The 20664-nt window shown below is 37.9% G+C and overlaps 1 protein-coding gene across 1 annotated transcript in view; it reads left to right on the top strand.

The window, feature by feature from the left end:
• The first annotated feature begins 12281 nt into the window (after nt 1–12281).
• The window catches only part of LOC138166391 (glioma pathogenesis-related protein 1-like), a 17428-nt gene continuing 9045 nt past the window's right edge, over nt 12282–20664 (top strand). Inside the window, exons 1-2 of the mRNA XM_069094829.1 lie at nt 12282–12569; nt 18592–18837. Coding sequence (XP_068950930.1) covers nt 12393–12569; nt 18592–18837 — 423 coding nt within the window. The 5' untranslated portion in view covers nt 12282–12392. The remainder of the gene's footprint in view (nt 12570–18591; nt 18838–20664) is intronic.

Genomic DNA, 20664 nt, shown 5'->3' with positions numbered 1-20664 from the left:
GCAGATTGGGGGAGAGGGTAGTTAGAAGCAAACACTTTTGAAAAGGGACAGGGTCAAAGGAGAAAATAGAATAAGTGGGGGGCAGGATAGGATGGAGGAAAATATAGTTAGTCTTTTACAATATAACTACTGTGAAAATGTTTTGCATAACTACACATGTGCAACTATATTGGAATCTTCCCAGTGGAGGTGGGTGAGGAGAGAAGGGAAAGAATCTGGAAATCAAAGTTTTAAAATAAATATTAAAAATCTTTTTTTTACATGCACATGGGAAATAATACATACAGTCACTGGGGTGCAGAAATCCATCTTACCCTACTAGAAAGTTAGCGGGGATGGGAGAGGATATAAGAGATAGAGATTGGGAGAAGGGGTATTCAGTAGGCTCGCTATCTTGGGGTGGGGATAGGGGAGAGACAGGGAGAAAATTTGTAACTCAAAATCTTGTGGAAATGAATGTTGAAAACTAAAAATAAATAGATAGATAGATAGATAAATGAATAAATAAATAAATAAAGGATTTAAAAAAAAAAGACTAAGGAGATAAACTACAGTTATTATGCCAAAATACATTTCTGATGATATGCTTCAGGCAGGATTTGTTGTTGTTGTTGTTGTTTGTTTAAAATGGATATGTTTATTTACTTTTAGTTTATTACATCCAGTTCCACAGTCCCTTGAGTTTCAAATTCTCTCCCCCTTCCTCTCCCCCACCCCTCCATCATGGCAGCATGCACTCAAATATAGGATCTACAAATATCTTCACATTAATCATTAGACAGGTTGTAAAGAAGGATTATAACTGATGGAATGATCAGTGGGAAAGTTGAAACAAAACAAAACAAGAAAAAGAAACAGCAAGTAGTTTGTTTAAACTGCATTGAGTCGCCACATCTCTTTCTCTGGATGTGGTTATCTCTTTCATTCATGAGTCTTTCGGAGTTGTCTTATAACTTCACATTGCTGAGAGGAGCCCAGTCTATTGAGGTTAGTATCACACATACGTTATGTCTGTGATTGTGTACAAATTTCTCCTGGTTCTGCTCTTCTCACTCAGCATCAGTTTATATAACTCTCCAGGTTATTATGAAGTCCATTTGCTCCTCATTTCTTATAGCACAGTAGTATTTCATCACATCCATATATCACAACTTGTCCAGCCATTCTCCAGTTGATGGGCATCCCCTTGATTTCCAGTTCTTTACCACCACAAAAAAGAGCTGCTATAAGTATTTTTATACATATGGGTCCTTCTCCCACTTCTCTGATCTCTTTTGGGATATAACCCTAGAAGTGTTATTGCTGGGTCAAAGGGTATACACTTATTTATAGACTTTGGGCATATTTCCAGATTGCTCTCCAGGATGGTTGGATCAGTTCACAACTCCACCAAAAATGCATTAGTGTTCCAATTTTTCCACATCCTTTCCAGCATTTATCATTTTCCTGTTTTATCATCTTAGACAATCTGACTGGTGAGATGTGGTCTCTCAGAGTTGTTTTGATTTGCATTTCTCTAATCAATAGTGATTTAGAACATTTTTCATAGGCTTACAGATATCTTTAATTTCATCTTCTGAGAACTGCCTTTTAATATCCTTTGAGCATTTATCAATTGGGAAGTGACTTGTATTCTTATAGATTTGACTCAATTTTTTGTATATTTTAGAAATGAGGCCTTTGTCAGACACTGGCTGAAAAAAAATTCTTTCCCAGTTTTCCACTTCCCTCTTTTTTTATTTTTTATTTTTTAAGCAATCGGGGTTAAGTAACTTGCTCAAGGTTACATGGCCAGTTATTTCTGGGTGTGGTGCTGAGTGTCTGAGCCTGGGATTTGATCTCCAGGTCATCCCAACACTGGAGCCAGTGCTCTCCACTTCCCTCTTAACCTTGGTAATATTGGTTTTATTTATACAGAAGCTTTTCAATTTAATGTAATCAAAATTATACATTTTGCATTTTATAATGCTCTCTAACTCTTGTTTTGTCATGAAGTCTTCCCCTCTCCATAGATCTGACAGGCAATCTATCTGTTGCTCTCCCAGATTGCTTACAGTATCAGCATTTATACTTAGATCATGTACCCATTTTGACTTTATTTTGGTGTACGGTGTTAGATATTAATCTATGCTCAATTTCTGCCACACTGTGTTCCAGTTTTCCCAGCAGTTTTTGTCAAATGGTGCATTCTTATCCCAAAACTTGGGATGTATTCTTTGGGTGTGTCAAACAGTAGATTACTATAGTCATTGGCTAGTGAGTCTCATGTACCCAATCTATTCCATTGATCCACTACTCTATTCCTCATCCAGTACCAAATAGTTTTGATGACAGCTGCTTTATAATACAGATTAAAATCTGGTATGGCTAGGTCACCTTCCCTAGCATTTCTTTTCATTAATTTAGGCAGGATTTCTTTATAAGTTATTCTATTTTCTGTGCCCAGAAGTGAAAATGTTTCTAAAAAGTTGTTAGTTTTTAAAGCAATTTTTGAAAATGGTTTCAATTTTATCATCTCTTGCTAATTTGGTGCCACTAGCCCATTGGAACCCCATAGCTCCCACTTTTTCCCACCTGCAAGTCCCTAGGCCTTGGTGCCATGTTACTGCTCTTCTCCACTGTGCCACCCATCTCTCTTTTGGGCTTGATTTTTCTTTCCTCCCAGTTTGCCTGCAGGAGACAACTAAGTCTTTAGACTAAAATTACTTTATATGAACTTTTATGTAGAAATATTGTACACCCATTTTAGCATCCAGTGGGCATGATTACTTTGGGGATTGTTGAAAAGGAGGATTGATCAGATTTCCTTCTGACCTTTAGTGACAGTTGCTTTAAAAGTTAAGGAGTTCATGATAAGCTAGCTATTACATCCAGGGAAGAAAAAAAATAGAAAAATTTCAACAAACTTAGGAATTCTAATGAGGTTTAGTGAAGTATATATCTTGTACACAGTACATCAAGGTTCTTAACATTTTTCTGTTTTACAGCACTCTTTTACTGTCTAGTGGAATAGATAAAATGAAATCAACTTTTATTAAGTCCCTACTATATGCCAGTCATTGTACTGTTTTACAAACCTCATTTGATCCTCACAACAACCCTATGAAGCAGAGGTTATTATTAATCACATTTTTTTATGGTTGAAGAAACTGAGGCAGACAGCATCTTAAAAGTCTCACAGTATCTTAACCAAGATCTGAATATTTTATAATAATAATTAGAATTTAAATAGTACTCTAAAATGTGCTAAGGTGTCAGACACATGGCCTGCTGTTTTTTTTTATTGCATTATGCTATGAAAATGGCTTGTTTTATTCCATAAATTAAAAATAAAATAAATTTTTAAGAAAGATTAAAATGCAGTTGGGAAATAGTTAACATAATAAAATAAAAATACAAGAGGACACAGGTAATGTTAATATGTGGTTTTCTAAGACAACATGTGGCCATAAGGAGTCCTTATGTGGAGTTTGGTGGCCTCTATGTCTATTTGAGTTTGACACTACTGCTCTGGAATATCACAAGCTTTCTGTGGTATTATCCCCCCCACTTTACAGATGATGAAACTGATGCTTGGGGAGACCTGACATAGTCAAATAACTAGAATACATCTACAATAGAATCTAAAGTCCATCTATCTTACTCTAAATCCAGGACTCTACTCACTGTATCATGGTGCTTCAAAGGAGCATTTGTTATGGTTCACCATTCCCTCCTTAGCTTTATAGATAGCACACTCCCCTGGTTCATCTTCTTATTTTTACAGCTACTTCCCTCTCTCTTTCACTGGATCTTCTTCTTCTTCTCCTTCATGACCCATTCAGGTGGGTGATTCTGAGGACTCTGACTTAGGCACTGCCACTTGGATGGAATCTGTTTGTTCCCCATTGGGAGGAATGTCCTATACCATGGGAAGCCTTGATGCATCAGCATGTGTAGCTTCCACAATGGTGGTTCCAACCCTGACTTTTTTTCTGAACATGAATGAATCTCATCTTCAATTTACCTGCAGGATATCTCCACCTTGCGATGGCCCTACAGTTCCTCAAATCCAAAATGTTCAGAGCTAAATGATAAGATAATAAATATTTCCATTTTTACCTGTAGCATCTCCCATACATGGTCTTATCTTTGATTTTTCCATTTTTCTTGCCCTGAGTCACATTCATTCTATATCTGCAATATTTCGTATAACTGACCTCTCCTCTCTTGATACCATTCTTATTGTCACCTGGACTATTGCAGTAACCTCCTAATGTGGGGTTCAAATTGTCCAATCCACAAGAAAAACTGAGGCAGAGCTCTTAACAAATGGCATTTTATTGAAGGGTCCACTGTCTCCTCTCATGCAGGGTACCTCAGATCTTCCTCACAATCTGAGATACACCCTTCCTTCCAGGCCTTAGTTTTATTGGTTGATACCCAGACAGGTGGAGCCGACCAAAAACACAGAATCTTAATGGTGGATAGACTTTGCCCTTGACCCTCTTGGAAGGTCTACACAAAATGCAGGATCCCGTTGTTTGACAAAAGTACCAATGAACAGACCTTGACAAACTTACCTTTTAGGAGGTAGTACCAAGTCAATGGGCTGGTTGAAGAGCAGGCCACAGGTCAACAACCAAGGTCGCTCATTGATCAAGTGTTCATGGTTATCTTCCCATTTGGGGTGACAAGGGATGGAGGGGCAACAAAATAGCCGAGGGAATTCCCATGTAATTGAATCACCTCTGCCACCCTGGGCTTGGTCACTATAATGTCCACCATAAAGGGGTTAGCTTCCTATGATTAAGCAAGCGAACTTGTAATCTGCAGTTTACAGCTTGGGCCTAATATATAGAGCTTATAATCATTACCCCTATGGAATCATGTTAAGCCAGCTAATACAGATCAAAAGAAAACAGGGATCCAATTAATCATCAATCATAATAATAGGCCTTTCTACTTCCATTCTTTCCCTGCTCCAACATGTCTTTCCCATTGCTGTCAGACTGCTCACTAGATAAAGACTGAATTTCTTTTCTGGCATTGAAAGTTCTCCACAATCTGGAATCACTTTCCTCTGCCAGTGTTTTCTCACACTAGTACCCTCCATATACCCTACACACCAGCTGGACTGGACTGCTCACTGTCTTCCACACATGCCCCGTGTGTCCCAGCCTCCGTGCTTTCACTCATGCAGTTCACTATGTCTTCAGTGTCCTTACTCTGTACTCCCATTCCCCCCAATTTCCAATCTTTTTTCTTTTGGAGGCAATTGGAATTAAGTGACTTGCCCAGGGTCACACAGCTGGTAAGTGTCTGAGATCACATTTGAACTCAGGTCCTCCTGACTCCAGGGTCAGTGCTCTACCCAGATTTCTGATCCTTTAAGATCTAAACAAAATGTCATCTCTTTTGAGAATATTGCATTTTAATGATGACATTCTGCCACCCTCCCACCCCAATCTCAAAATAGCATTTTGTTGACTCTCTTTAAAGAACTTGTCATGAGTGTTATGCATTACAGTTTGTGTATGTGTCACATCTCCATGCTCAACTCCAAGTGCCATCAGAGGAGGGACAATATCAGTTGAATGATAAAGTCACAAGCCAGAGTGGAGAGAATTTAGATGTGAGTGAGAGGAGGTGGGCATCTTTCCCAAGGAACTTTCCTAAAAAGGAGGAGAGACATAGGATGGCAGCTTGCAGAGATGGTCAGATTCAATGAAGGATTTTTAAGGACAGAGGAGATATGTAAGTGTTTCCAGACACCTGTGAAGTAGCCTGTAGATTAGTAGAGATTATTTAGGAAGTGGAGATAATAGAGTGGGTAAGCTCCTGGATCACATGTGCATGCAAGAGAGCAGCGAGAGGGGAAACATTTGAGTAATGTAAGATAGTTTCTCTTCCCCTATTCTTTTCTTCTTTGAATTACTAAAGAAAATAAAATATGCTTGCCTAATATGCTTGAGATTATTAACTGAAAAAAATGCTGTAACAATCAGAAAGAATAGGATCCTGTAGGGGAGAAATAATCCTCTTATGTTGAATAGGGAAGACAGTACAGAAAAATGAAACTTTGCCTGAAGAACTAAGGGATGGGAGGAGGGGTCACGGGGGGTGGGGGAGGCAGGGTCAGTTTTCAATACCACATGAAAGGAAGTGGCATGAAGAGTGCCAGGAAGTTATAGAAAGAGCAGAGTGCCTCTTCCCTTCCACTGGCTAGGTGCAAGTGTGCCAAGAGAGGACAAGACAAGGGGTCTCTTCCAGAAGACCTGTCACATTCGTAACTGAATCAGGATTTGTACTTATCTCTAGGATTTTGGTTTCATTTCCTCCTTTTAATAAGACTTTCCTCTGTATGTTGTTGAATTCATACTTGCAAGTGGGGGTGGGGGTCATGTCTCAGTGTACTTGGAGGTGCTTTGCATATATTTTTCTATTTTACCTGGGTGCAGGCTATGAGTTAAGAGTGAGAAAAATTGTGAGAAATACACTGAGTCCTCTGTACCATGATAAAGCATCTAATATAAAACATATGCTTGTATATGTCATATATCCAACTACTTTATAAGATCCTTGACAGCTGGCACTATGTATAACATTTTCTTTCTTTTTTTTTTTTCTTTTTGGAGGGGCAATTGGGGTTAAATGACTTGCCCAATGTCACACGGCTAGTAATTGTTAAGTGATTCCAGATTTGAACTCAGGTCCTCCTGACTCCAGGGCTGGTGCTCTACTCACTGTGCCACCTAGCCACCCCTATGTATAACATTTTCATAAAAAATATACTCATAAAATTTACATAACAACTGACATATAGAAGGTCACCAATAAAATTTGCTTATTCAATTTAATTAATTTGATCTGACCACTCCAAAACCAGTAAAGTAGGAAATAGATTGGTGAAAATTTTGCCAAGTAGAAAAATGAAATTATATTATGAGCATATGTTGATACATTATCTAAAAGTGTGAGACAAATCTCACTTCCTGTAGAAGAAGGAGGGGGAAGAGGTGCATTTCCTTTTTAATTCAATGACTTATATTGAAAATGATTCATTTTGTTTGGTTTGACTAGACTTATTTATTATGAAGGAGGGTTTCTACTCAGGGTAGGAAGGGAGATGAGCTAGTGGGTAGTAATGGACATAGAAAAAGAACAATAAAACATTTTTTAATGTACCAAAAGAAAAAAATACAGAAGGGGATGCAAAAAGGGCAGTTTGATTGCTTTATTAAACTTCACACATATATATATATATATATTTTAAAAAGAAATACATGAAAGAAATTATCTATATGTAACAGAAGTTTAAAACAGAAGTTATTTTGTAAATAATTCTCTTTCCCATTCTCCTTTTTGACATGATTTTGTCTGTTGATAACATTAATTCATAACAGAAATTCATAATAAAATAATTTTTAAAAATTAAGCCTTAGAGGTAGTTAAAAATAAACTGATAAAAATCCATACTGATTCAATTAAACAAACATTTATTTAACACTAGGAAACTTTAGTAAGTCTAAAGTTAAAATTAAAGGAATCATGGTTCACCCCTCCTCAGTTTCCAAAAACAAATGCTGTACCCACCAAACTTACCTTGCATTTATTTGTATCTACTTGTTTTACTTATATATATATATGTTGTTTTCCCTAATAGAATGTAAGCTCCATGGGGGCAAGGACTATTTCATTTTTTAATTTGTATCCCCAGTGACTAACACAGTGCCTCAGAAATAGTAGGTATTTAATAAATAAATGCTTAGGGGACGGCTAGGTTGCACAGTGAATAGAACACTGACCCTGGAGTTCAAATCCGGCCTCGGACACTTATTAGCCTTGGGTAAGTCACTTAAACCCAATTGCCCTGCCTTTCCCCCTCCAAAAAGGAAAAAAAATACATAAATAAATAAATACTTGTTTTGAAAATATAATATTTTAAAAACCTACAAAAGAGAAAATATGCCAGAGAAAAGAGTAATTAACAGTGTAAAGACTGCATTAAGAGAGGTCAATATAAATTAGAATTGAGAAAAGATCATTAGAATTTAGTATATAAAAGACTATTAGTAACTTTGAGAAAATAATTTTATAATTATATGAATAATGAGATCAGAATACAAAGATCTTAAGCCAGATTGAAGACTTTGGGAAAAAATTAGAGGAGAGGAGATAAAGGCACCCATTATAGTTGACTTTCTAAAGAGTTTACCCACAAAAGGAGGCAATACAGGACAATAATTATCAAGGATTATAAGATCCAATGTGGGGCTTCTAAGTATGGGTGAGATGCAGGCATGTTTCTTAGGCATCAAGGAAACAGTTGTGGGGGCCCAACAGATTCTTGAAGAGATGTCCAAGTCCAAAGACTTGTTGACTGGCTCTGTGTTCAAGGACTCAAGTTGGGTCTGAGTTCAGACTTGTTGACTTGTTTGAATCTGAGAGGGTCCACCCTCTAGATAGTTGTGCCATAGCTTTCCCTAAAATAATATTTGGCAATCAGTATTAAGAAATATTGCTGTGTCTTCTACAAGCAGTTTGAATAGTCAGGAAGCACTTTGCTAGTTAAGGTCTTTGCTGATATCTATATTTAGCTGAGTGCATTCCTGAGAAACTGTTGATCTAAAGTTCACTGTGAAACTTTCCATGTATAAACAAAAAAGATATATAAACAACTATACTACTCCTTTAAAGCAGCATTGTTGTCTAACCATGCTTGCCTAGCCCAACTCTTTGTTCACCATCGCTCCTACAATGTCAGTTGCTGGTAACAGTAAGTAGACAAGGAAAGATTGAAGATAAGTGAGAAGGCAGAGATGATAAGCGGTAATCTGCTAGAGAAGACTAAGTGGAATACAGTGCCTTGTACGTATGGAGGGGGTTGGTCTTGATGAAGAAAAGATGCACTGAAGGAGGAGAAAGGGAAGGAAGACATCTGAGTAATGTAAGATAATGATGATAGGAAGATTGGAAGCTCTATGTGAATTACATCAATTTTTTTCAATAAAGCATAAGGCAAGATTCTCAACTGAGAGGAAAGGGGGGAAAGAGGAGGAACTTTGGGAGGTATGAGGAAGAATGAAAAGGTTTTGAGAAGCTGCTCATGGCAGTGAGGGTAGCACATTGATTAGGGGGATATAAAAGAATTATCTTGCTGCAGTGAGGATCCAATTGAGATCAACATAGACAAATGTAGTGGACCAGTCAACACACTTTTGTGATTTTTTTCCAACTATGTTCAACAATTCAGTAGTATGTGAATAGGAACACAGGCAGACTGTGGTAGGAGTCAAATAAAAAAGCCAACAAGCCTACAATTTACCAGGTTGGGCATACAAAGAAAGGCAAAAGACTGTCCCTATTGTTAAGGAGTTCACACTCTAATGGGGAACATAACATGCAAACAACAATTTACTAACAAGCTATATACGAGATAAATTTAAGATAAATCAACAGAAGGAACAAGGATTATGGGGGGTCAGGAAAAGTTTCTGGTAGATTTTGGGATTTTTCTGGATTTGAAGAAAACCAGGGAAGGTAAGAAGCATAGATGACGAAGGAGAGAATTCCAGGTACAGCGGACAACTAATGAAATGCACGAGGTCAGGAAATGGAATATTTTGTGCAAGAAACAGTAAGGGACCATTGTCATTGGATCACAGACTGTGAAGGGGGTGCTAAGGAGACTAGAAAAGTAGGAAAGGGGCCAGGTTATAAATGCCAAAGAGAGGATTTTATATTTGATTCTGGAGGTAATAGGAAGCCACTGAAGTTTATTTATTGGGAGGTAATGATATAGTTAAATCTGCATTTTTGAATGATTGATTTTAACATGAGTAGAGAATAGATGAAGTAAGGAGAGAGTTGAGGCAGCGAGACCAGCACTTTAAGGCAAGGACAATGGTCCAGGTGTGAGGACATGAAGGCTGCACCAGAGTGGTGGCAGTGCCAGAAGTGAAGAAGGCAAGTGATCCAAAGTTAGAGCTTGGCAAGACATGAACACTGATAGTATGCAGTTCAATTTGCTCACAAAGAAGTTGAGAAAGCAAGGGGATTGGAACAGCATGTAGTAATGGGAACTGAATGAACCATGCTGACTCCATTTTGTGACTCATTTTGTGAGAGCTAACTCAGTTCCTTTTCTATTCAGTTATGGTTCTAGTCTTTTTTGTGTCTGGTGAGCAAACTTTATTCAATTATGGGAACTGTGAGGAGATTTTATTGCATTGTTTGAACCTAGTCTTGCATGGCTGGGAAACTGAACTACTTCTAATTTTTAGTGACCCTTAAGTAAGGAACTAAGTTGTGCTGACCAGAAACTCAGTCAGATCTGAAGACGGATGCAAGGAGTTTTCTCACAACTATACATCTCAAGCATATCTTATCTGAAAATTGGCCCCACAATAATCTATCAGTTATTGTTTCCATGTTCCTTTGATTGAATACAGGGGAGTGGGATACCTCTTTTTTTTTTAAGCAATTGGGGTTAAGTAACTTGCTCAAGGTTACACGGCCAGTTATTTCTGGGTGTGGCACTAAGTATCTGAGCCCAGATTCCATCCCCAGCTCATCCGGACACTAGGGCCAGTGCTCTTACTCGCTGAGCCACCTGGTTGCCCCTAAGCAACTGGGGTTAAGTAACTTGCTCAAGGTTACACGGCCACGTGTTTCTGGGTGTGGCGCAAAGGATCTGAGTTTAGATTCTATCCCCAGGTCATCCTGACACTGGGGCTGCTGTGCTCTTACTCACTGTGCAACCTGGCCACTGCTGGGATGTCTCTTTTATGACTTCAGGGAATTGTACCTGTTCATTTGGAAAGTGAACTTGGAAAGTCCCTAATCTTTCCTCTAATTAGAAATCAGATTGCCTAATTTGGTATCCTGGTTAATTGTATTCTTTTAATTAATTGGTTTTATTTTATTCATTGTTTTTAATGCACAAAAACCTTTCTCCCCCTGTAGTTGGGGTTCAGTGGTAAAGCAGAGGGGCCTGGAACCAATTTGTTACACAACTGTAAAAAAAAAAAGGTTCAAGAGACATCATTTCCAGGTAATGTAATCATTTTATTAATAAGGTCAGTGGGTTATTAATAAAAGGATGGTCATTTAACTGGTTATCTTAGACCAAAGATGATCTTGGTGGCAGACACACAATATACCCTTTGAAAGAGTAATTAGTCAATGAGGGGCTCAGAGTGACCCTTACACAGAGAAATTGTCTCTACTCAAAGAAACCACAGCCTTGGGCTATTTAGATAAGAGGTTCTGTCTCCCAACCAAACTTGAATAGAACATAATGGGTTTCCCCTCCTTAGATTAAATTCCCCTAAGATTGAGTGGGGTCTAACCAAGAAAAGAAAATAGTTAATGCAATCTAATTATCAGTAATGTACTTCAAGAAGTTGAACTTTTTAAAATGAGGAATTCAGAATAAAGGGAGAGCTCTGAATCTCCCCAAGATACTAGTTATCAATAATCACTTCTCCCACTTAATAAATTGATATGCTTGGCAGTTTGAACCTTTTTTTCCTCAGTAATTTGATCTTTCACCTGCCATTATAGGATGGGGAGAAGAGTGTAACTAGTACAGGGGAGGTAGGTTGGAAAAAACTGAGGGCCAAAAGGACTGGAGGTCAACATGAAGACCAAAAATAGCTTTAGGAATCTTCAAACAGAGGAAAAGATGGAATAATAAAATATTATAATCAGATAAAGGGATTTCAAAATTAATGGACACAGAAATGTCACACCAGTGAAGAACAGAGAAAACAAGAATATGTCCATCTCTCTATGTGTAGCCGAGGTGGACTGGAGAAGTAGGTCATAGGAACAAAATGAGGGACTAGGAAGTTAGGGTGCTCATATATAGTGTGAAATCCCCTATAATGAATATAAGCTGGAGAAGAAAGACTATAAATAAAGTATATTGAGGAAAGAAGACTGAATATAAAGGTTCATATATAACTACTACAAGAATCTTGATTGAGAGATATGATCAAATGATCCTTGAAGGAGAAAAAGTTACTACTGGTGTTGGTAGAAGGAGGCCACTACCATGAAGGTCTTTGGCATTCAAGAATGCCACTGACCTCTTTTATTAAAATGCTAGCATTATTAATAAAATGATCCCACCCAGAAATTATGTTTCTCTAACTTTTTAAATGTCACAGTGTTAAAAGTAAAAAAGAAACCAGCAACAAAAACAACCATGTCTTGTTACACTATGCAGAGGAGAGACCTCAGTAACCACTAACCAATTTCCTCAGACTTCCCTCTTGCTAACGCTTTCTGTTGCTGCTTCCTTGCTGCTTTCTGTTGCCTCACAATTGAAGACAGGACACACCCTTCATACACCAGTAAAGGTCTGATGCCTCATTCTCACAAAGTTTATTAGACACAGGAATTGGATGGCCATGGACTTCTGGCTTGGAATAATGATATTTTCAGTTTTTTCCATCTGCAGTTGGGCATATGAGGATAATCTACCAAGCATCGAAAATAAAGCTTTCATCAAAAACTGTGTTGACTTTCATAACGAGTTTCGATCACAAGTGACCCCCAAAGCCAGTAATATGCTGCGCATGGTAAGTAGACAATCACAATCCATGGCAGGTACAAAAGGAATGTGGGTTCTTTCTTCTGTGGTGGATCCCTAGTAACTAGATTTTACTAGGTCATCCTGGCTAATACGGAGGGTGATTTTGCAAGACTGAGCTTCTTGGGTGGAGGTGGGAGAGGAGGGAAGTTACCATTTACATAATATTTTAAATTTTGCATAATACTTTTCACAGCTATTAGTAGGCACTATTATTAACCCCATTTGATAAACAGAGAAACTAAGGCTCATAGATGTTAAGTGATTTGCCCAGGGTCATTCAGTCAGCAAGTGTCTGAGGTAGGATTCCATCTCGGGTCTTCTTGCAGCTGTCTGAAAAACCTCTCAATGGCAACTGGCAATGACCCTGGCATCAAGGCTCCAAGAACAATGTTTCATCACTCGGAGGATTTTCTTCTCTTTGCTCATTGTTGCTGTTCATGACTTTTTAAATTTAAATTGTATAACTTCTTGTTACTAGTTTTTCAATATAAGTGAATTGATATTTTCTGTGTGTATTGTACTTTCTGTTCTCTAGGTTGTAAACTATAAACTCTGTCACCCTAGGGACAACTTTTTATTTCCATGTGCCCAAAGAGAATTCATTTGCAATGTTTCTTTTTTCTTCTAAAATGAAATTTTATTGGTATATTTTTGACATCATTTACATTTACCAGTGTTGTCTGCATCCTGTCCCTTCACTAGATTTCCCTTAAAACACAAAGAGAGAGACAGGGACAGGGACAGAGAGAGAGAGAGAGAGAGAGAGAGAGAGAGAGAGAGAGAAGTGATGGAGAGAAATAGAGGAGAGAGAGAACCAGCAAAACTATTCAACCAATAAAATAAATTATATAATATACAGTGTACCAGAACCATAGACCCCAAGTTTTGCAAAGAAAAGGGGGATGGATGTACCTTATATATTTTCTTTATAACCCTCTCATTAATAATTTATAATTCTTTGACATTCATATTCAATTGTATTGTCTTTATAATTCGTTGACATTCATATTCAATTGTTTTGTTATTTTTCCCAGTTGCACTGTTACAGATGTAGTGTGTATTGTTTTCCTGTTTCTGCTAACTTCACTTTGGATCAGTTCATGTCTTCCCTATAATCCTTAGATTCCTTATTTCTTATAGAACAATACTATTCTATAATTTATTTATTTAGCCATTCCTAATCAATGGGCATCTACTTTGTTTCTAGTTCTTTGCTACTACAGAAAGTGACATCATAAATATTTTGGTTCACAGGGGGCCTTTCAATTTATCATTTACCTCCTTGGATTATATGTGTAACTGTGGAATCTCAGGGTCAAGGTATATGAATATTTAGTTATTTTTTTGCCCCCACATGATTCCACATTGCTTTTCTCAATGTTTGGATCAGATTACAGCTTCACGAATAATGCATTGATGCATCCATCTTTCCACAATCCTTCCATAACTGATTATTCCTCATCTTTGTCCATCTTTACCAATTTTCTAGGTTTTAGGAGAAGTTACTTTTATTTGTATTTTTAAAAATTATTAGTAACTTGATGCATTTTGCATATGATTGTAAATGGATAGTAGTTTTTTTTTCTTTTGAGAATTGTAGATTCATATTCTTTGGTCATTTATTTGTTGGGGAATGGTTTTCTGGTCTTATATGTTACTGATAGTTATGTATACTTCTTGGATGTCAAATGCTTATTAGAGATATTAGATGAGAACTAACTGACATTTACTGACAATATGCTATTTGCATAAGGACTCTCTCCTCATTGTTGGAAACTTATTTCTCAATGCCCCATGCCTGTGTTAGGGATAGACACAGTTGGTCAGACAAGGAGAGAAGAGAGATCCATGCTCTTCTGGTTTCCAATGTCAATAGAGAAGACACACCATTTCAATCTTCTTTTTTTCTTTTAATTGTATTTATTTTTAGTTTACAACATTCCGTTTCACAAGTTTTTGAGTTACAAATTTTCTCCCCCTCCTTCAGCTCCCTTGCCCCCCCACCAAGACAACATGCAATCTGACATAGGTTCTACATATACCTTCACATTCATTGCAACTTTCTATTAGATTCTACTTTTTTTCCTCAAATGCTTTATTAACTTCTAGTTTACATCATTCATTTCTGCAAGATTTTGAGTTACAAATTTTCTCCCCGTTTTTCCCCTACCCACGACCTCAAAATAGCGATCCCACTTGATATCCCCTCCTCCAATCTGCTCTCTCCCATATCTTCTCCCATACCCCCTCCAACTTTTAGGGCACGGTGGATCTCTATGTCCCAGTGCTTGTATATCTTATTTCTCAGTTACATGTAAAATAATATTGATAATACTATATATGTATATGTATGTGTATATATATATACATATATATATATATATATTAAACATTTGATTTTAAAACTTTGAATTCCAGATTCATTCCCTTCCTCCCTTGTCACCCACTCTTACTGGGAAGATAAGCAATTCAATATAGGTTGTACATGTGTAGCTATGCAAAACATTTCCATAGTAGATATATTGTAAAAGACTGACTATATTTCCCTCCCTCTTATCCCACCTCCCACTTGTACTATTTTCTACTTTGATCCTGTCCTTTTCCAAAAGTGGGTGCTTCCAACTTCCCTCTCCCCCAGCCTGCCCTCCTTTCCATCATCCCCGGTCTCATCCCCTTCCCTCCTATTCTCCTGTAGGGTGAAAGATACCCTATTTACTGTGTATGTCATTCCCTCCCTAAGCCAAATTCAATGAGAATAATAAATATTATTATTATAAAAAATAAATAATAATAAAAGTTTACCCATTCCCTTTTGCCTTCCTGTTCTTCCCCTCCATTGTAACCATTTTCCCTTACCTCTTCTATATGAGATAGTTTACCCCAATCTGTGTCTCCCTATCTCCTCTCATTATAATCCCCTCTCACCTCTTAATTTCACCTTTTAAGTATCATCCCTTCCCATTAAACTGGTCCTGTGCCCTCTATCTATGTATGCCTGTAGACATATGTACACACATTGATATATATATATATATATATATATATATATATATATATATATATATACACACACACACATATATATATTCATATGCCCATATACCCTCCTATATAGACACATCTATGTATGTGTATTTATATATATATATATATACATACATACATACATATATATTTCTATTCCCTTCAATTATTTTCATAATAAGAAAAGTTTCATAAGTTACAATTATCATTTTTCCATGTAGGGATGTAAATAGTTCAACTTTGATAAGTTCCTTATGATTTCTTTTCCCTGTTTACCTTCTCATGCTTCTCTTGCTTCTTGTATCTGAATGTCAAATTTTCTATTCAACTCTGATTTTTTCATCAAGAATGCTTGAAAGTCCTCTATTCCACTGAATGACCATATTTTCCCATGAAACATAATACTCAGTTTTGCTGGGTAGGTGATTCTTTGTTTTAATCCCAGCTCCTTTGCCCTCTGGAATATCATATTCCATGCCCTGTGATCCCTCAGTGTAGAAGCTGCCAAATCCTGTGTTATCCTGATTGTGTTTCCATGGAATTCAAATTTTTTCTTCCTGGATATTTTCTCCTTGATCTGGGAATTCCAGAACTTGGCTATAATATTCCTAGGAGTTTCTTTTTGGGATCTTTTCCAGGAGGTGATGGGTGGATTCTTTCAACTTCTATTTTGCACTCTGGTTCTAAAACATCAGGGCAATTTTCCTTGAGAGTTTCTTGAAGGATGATTTCTAGGTTCTTTTTTGGATCATGGCTTTTAGGTAGTCCAATAATTTTTAAATTATCTCTCCTGGATCTATTTTCCAGGTCAGTGGTTTTCCCAATGAGATATTTCACATTGCCTTCTATTTTTTCATTTGTTTGGATCTGTTTAATAGTCTCTTGATTTCTCATAAAGTCACTAGCTTCCATTTGCTCCAATCTAATTCTGAAGGAATGATTCTCTTCAGTGAGCTTTTGAGATTTCTTTTTGCATCTAGCAAATTTGACTTTTTAAGGCATTCTTCTCCTCATTGCCTTTTTGAGCATCTTTTGCCATTTGAGTTAGTCTAATTTTTTTTTTTTTTTGGAGGGCAGTTGGGATTAGGTGACTTGCCCAGTGTCATATGGCTAGTTTTTATGTGTGTGAGCCTAAGGGTCTGAGACTGGATTTGAACTCATGTCCTCCTGAATCCAGGGCTAGTGCTCTATTCACTGTGCCACCTAGCTGCCCTGTTGGTCTATTTTTTAAGGTGTTATTTTCTTTAGTCAGGTTGTTGACTCTCATTTTATAATTTTCTTGCATCATTCTCATCTCTCTTCCCAATTTTTCCTCCACTTCTCTTATTTAGTTTTAAAAATCCTTTTTAAGCTCCTCTATGGCCTTTAACCAGCTCGTATTTTCCTTTGAAGCTTTTGGCGCAGGAGTTCTAACTTCACTGTCTTCCTCCTGTTCCATGCTTTGATCCTTTGTGTCCCCCAAATAGGAGTCTAATGTTGGATTCCTCTGTTTGCTTTGCTTCCCTTGTTTACTCATGTTGCCACTCAATTACTTGACTTTTGGGCTTTTTGCCACAGTAGGACTCTGCTACCAGACAGGGGAGCTTTGTACCAAATGCTGGGGTTTTCTCAGCTGCTGAAGATATTAGTTGGGTGCCCTCTCTGAAGCCTCCACACACTCTGGCAAGCTGGTCACACACCCCAGGACCTCCACCCTAGACTGCAATCCAGATCCAGGCTGGTGAACATAAGAGCGATTACCCATCAGACTAGTTGCTTGGGCCCCCTACAGTCTGCAGGCCAGGAGCTGCACAGCCAAGTCACAGCACCTCAGTGGCTTCTCCCTCCAGGGGATAAAGACTGACTGTACTCCTAAACTCCCAAAGTCCACACTGCACTGACCTCTCACTTTGTCCTTAGCATCTATGGGTTGATAATTCTGGAAACCACCACAGCTGCTGGTGATCTGAAGTCCCTCCAACCAGTGGCTGGTCAGGCCCACCCTAGGGCTAAAGCCTCCTTCTTGAACATGGCTGGGGTTGACTCCCAGAGCGCTGCGCTGGCTGCTCCTTGCTGGCCTACTGGGCTGTCCTCAGTGGGAGTTTAGCTTCTCTGTGTCATTTTGTGGGTTCTGTAGCTCCAAAGTTTGTTCAGAGTCTCCTTTTATATAGGCGGTGGAAGCCACAGGCCAGTGGTCTATTGGACTTTATATTGAAAATAACTCTGGGAAGAAGCTGACACGTAGAAGAATTGTCAGTCTTTATCATGTCCCTATCTCTAATTTATTAAACTAGAAGCTTTGGGTGATAACTCTCCTCTAGGGTGAGGTCTGGAACTCCTTCTCTTGGTTGTGCTGAATTTTTCACTCCCACCAGTGAAGCTCACTGAATCTGTAATATTGGTCATATGTATATCCATTCCCTGATTTTTGTGTTGGTATCAACTTAGATTGGTTTATTTGGTAATTGCTATATGTATTCATTGTGGAACTGGTATTTGATATGAAGGAAGTCAGATCTTGGATATGCAGCTTGGGCAACCCATTATTAATAGAAATAAATCTTGAGTGTAAAAATTACTTCCCCTAGACTTAAGAGAGCAGATAGACATAAATCTAATGTGGTATTCCTTGTCTCTGAGGAAAGCAGAGTAGCCAAGCTCTGGCCCCAACCTCCAGCTTTTCGTCCTAGCAGGAATCAAAATTTTCCTTCGAGAAGGGTGAGAGGGAGAGATGCTAGAGATGTCTGCTCTTGTCTCTCCATGAGCCTTATCTAAACAGGCTCATATGGGCACATACAATCTTCATGAGAAAAGCAAAACAGTGTCCACATACACCACAAACTACTCTTACACATAAAACATGTCTCAAGGTGTGGCAGGCCTATCCCATGCTCCCATTAACCCAACTTCTTTCCACCAAATTCTTAGTCTATATTTCCTCAACAAACCTATGACTGACAGGTTCCTTGTGCTTATCATTTACTATTTGCTCTTTTCTTTTATAGAGCTGGGATACAGACTTGGCTAAGATTGCTAAAACATGGGCAAAAAGGTGTGAGTTTAAACATAATTATGATCTGCATAAATTTGGAAAACTACAACATTCCTTTCCTTCACTGGGAGAGAATCTCTGGGGAGGCTCAATTGGGACATTTTCTGAAAAATCTGCCATCAAGCTGTGGAATGATGAGGTCAAAAACTATGACTTCCAGACTCAGAATTGTACTCGTGTGTGTGGCCATTATACTCAGGTAATTTTTTCATTTGATTTGTGATGAGCCCAAATAATCTATGAACAAATATTGGTTGTTTGCTTTGCATAGCAGGCACTATGCTAGGCCCTAGGGATACAAAGGCAGTAAAGTAAAGAAACCACCTTTCCCCTCAAAAATCTGACATTCTATCAGGGAGATAAAATGTACATGGATAAGTATATAAAAATCAAAATTAAGAGGTTGCAGAGTGGGGTGCAAAAGGACTAGTTGCTACAGGGAGGTAAAACCAATCATGGCAGCTCTCCTGAAGACTGCTGCTGTGAATAACTTTAAGAGTTTAATCACAAGTATAATAAATTCTCTATTCAGCAATAAACTAAAGTATAACATTCAAGAAACTAAAGCATAACGTTCACAACAAGATAACATAACAACTTATTACTAAGGTGATGGTCACATAGTCTTAAACAAAATATATCATTCAGTGTATGTTAATAGTCATATTTAAGGGGTAGCAAAGAATACAAACACCATCTACCCCTAGGTCACAGTAAGCTACAATCTCCTCAGTCAATACAGAATATCCAAATAAAGTCCTCTTTCATCTTTACTGGAGCCTGGCTTCCAAACCCCATGGTACCTCCTCCATGGGCTGACCACTCCCAACTCTTGCCTAAATTCACACATAAGCAGCTCTCCACTTCTGTTCCATGCTATCATGGGGACTTCTCCTCTCCAAAATCTTCATAGTTTCTATTTCTAGGAAAACAAAGCTTAACAGGTTTACAACAATATTTACACACCTTACCAGAATTATCATCTCAATTCACTTTCTCTCTGAGAAATCAACAGACAGGGCTTCTGTCTGAGAAAGTAGTATGGATCAACAGAGTGCCTACACCACAAACATTCTCTCTCAGTTCTGCCTGCTCCCAGTTCTGTTTGTGCTCTTATCTGTTCCTTCCTGTTCCACCCTTTTTGCACGTTCTTCCCACCATGGGCTCCCTTGTGTTTATATTGGACCTATTAAGAGGCAGGTGAGATCTTCAAATTCCTTTAGGCCTATTAAGGGCAATACAATGTACAGCGTTTCCGATCAAAGACTCTTGATACAATCAAAGGTGAAAGGTGAAGTTCAAAGGCACTTGATTAGCTAAAACTCAATCAGAAAAACAGCAAAAAAATCCCATTTTGCTTGCCATTACAAGGGATCAGGAAAGGTATCTTATAGGAGTTCCTAGGGCTCAGTTGTGATGGAGACTAAGGAATTTCAGAGTTGGAAGTGAGGAAGAAGTTTATTACATCCATGGGGAGCCTAATGCAAAAGTGAGGAAAGAGGAGATAGAATGTCATATATGGAGAACAACAAAAAAGGATAGTTTGGCTAGACTATAGGATACATAAAGGGGAATTATATATGATAATTCTGTAAAACTAGGTTGGAGCCTGGTTGTGAAGTGCTTTAAATGCCAGATAGAGAAATGCATTTTTAATCCTTGAGATAATAGGGAGTCATGAGTAGATTCATAATAACTGAGGAAACAAAGTCCAAGCTAAGAGATTAATTAGCAAAGCATGCATAATAAACTGGGTGTAAGGCCCCTCAGTAGACACAAAGAATTTGAAGACAGATTTTACAATGATTTTTAAACATTGGAAGAAAACAAGAAATAGCATACAATGCAGGATGTAGGATTAGGTGATCAGATTTCTTATTGGAAGAAAGCTCAGGAGCTTTCCAAGTTGGGGGATAAGAGGTGCTTGTGGTCTATGGTTTAGGAAGAGGAAAGTGAATCAGCAAAACTAATCAACACATTAAAATTTCTATAATATACAGTGTTCTAGAACCATAGACCACAAGCA

Source organism: Petaurus breviceps, unplaced genomic scaffold (genome assembly GCF_028583685.1).
Source record: "Petaurus breviceps papuanus isolate PSGF00001 unplaced genomic scaffold, PetGlider_PUasm1.0 221, whole genome shotgun sequence".
Taxonomy (NCBI): domain Eukaryota; kingdom Metazoa; phylum Chordata; class Mammalia; order Diprotodontia; family Petauridae; genus Petaurus; species Petaurus breviceps.
Note: the sequence above shows the minus strand (reverse complement) of the source record. Positions and strands in the feature narration are given on the sequence as shown.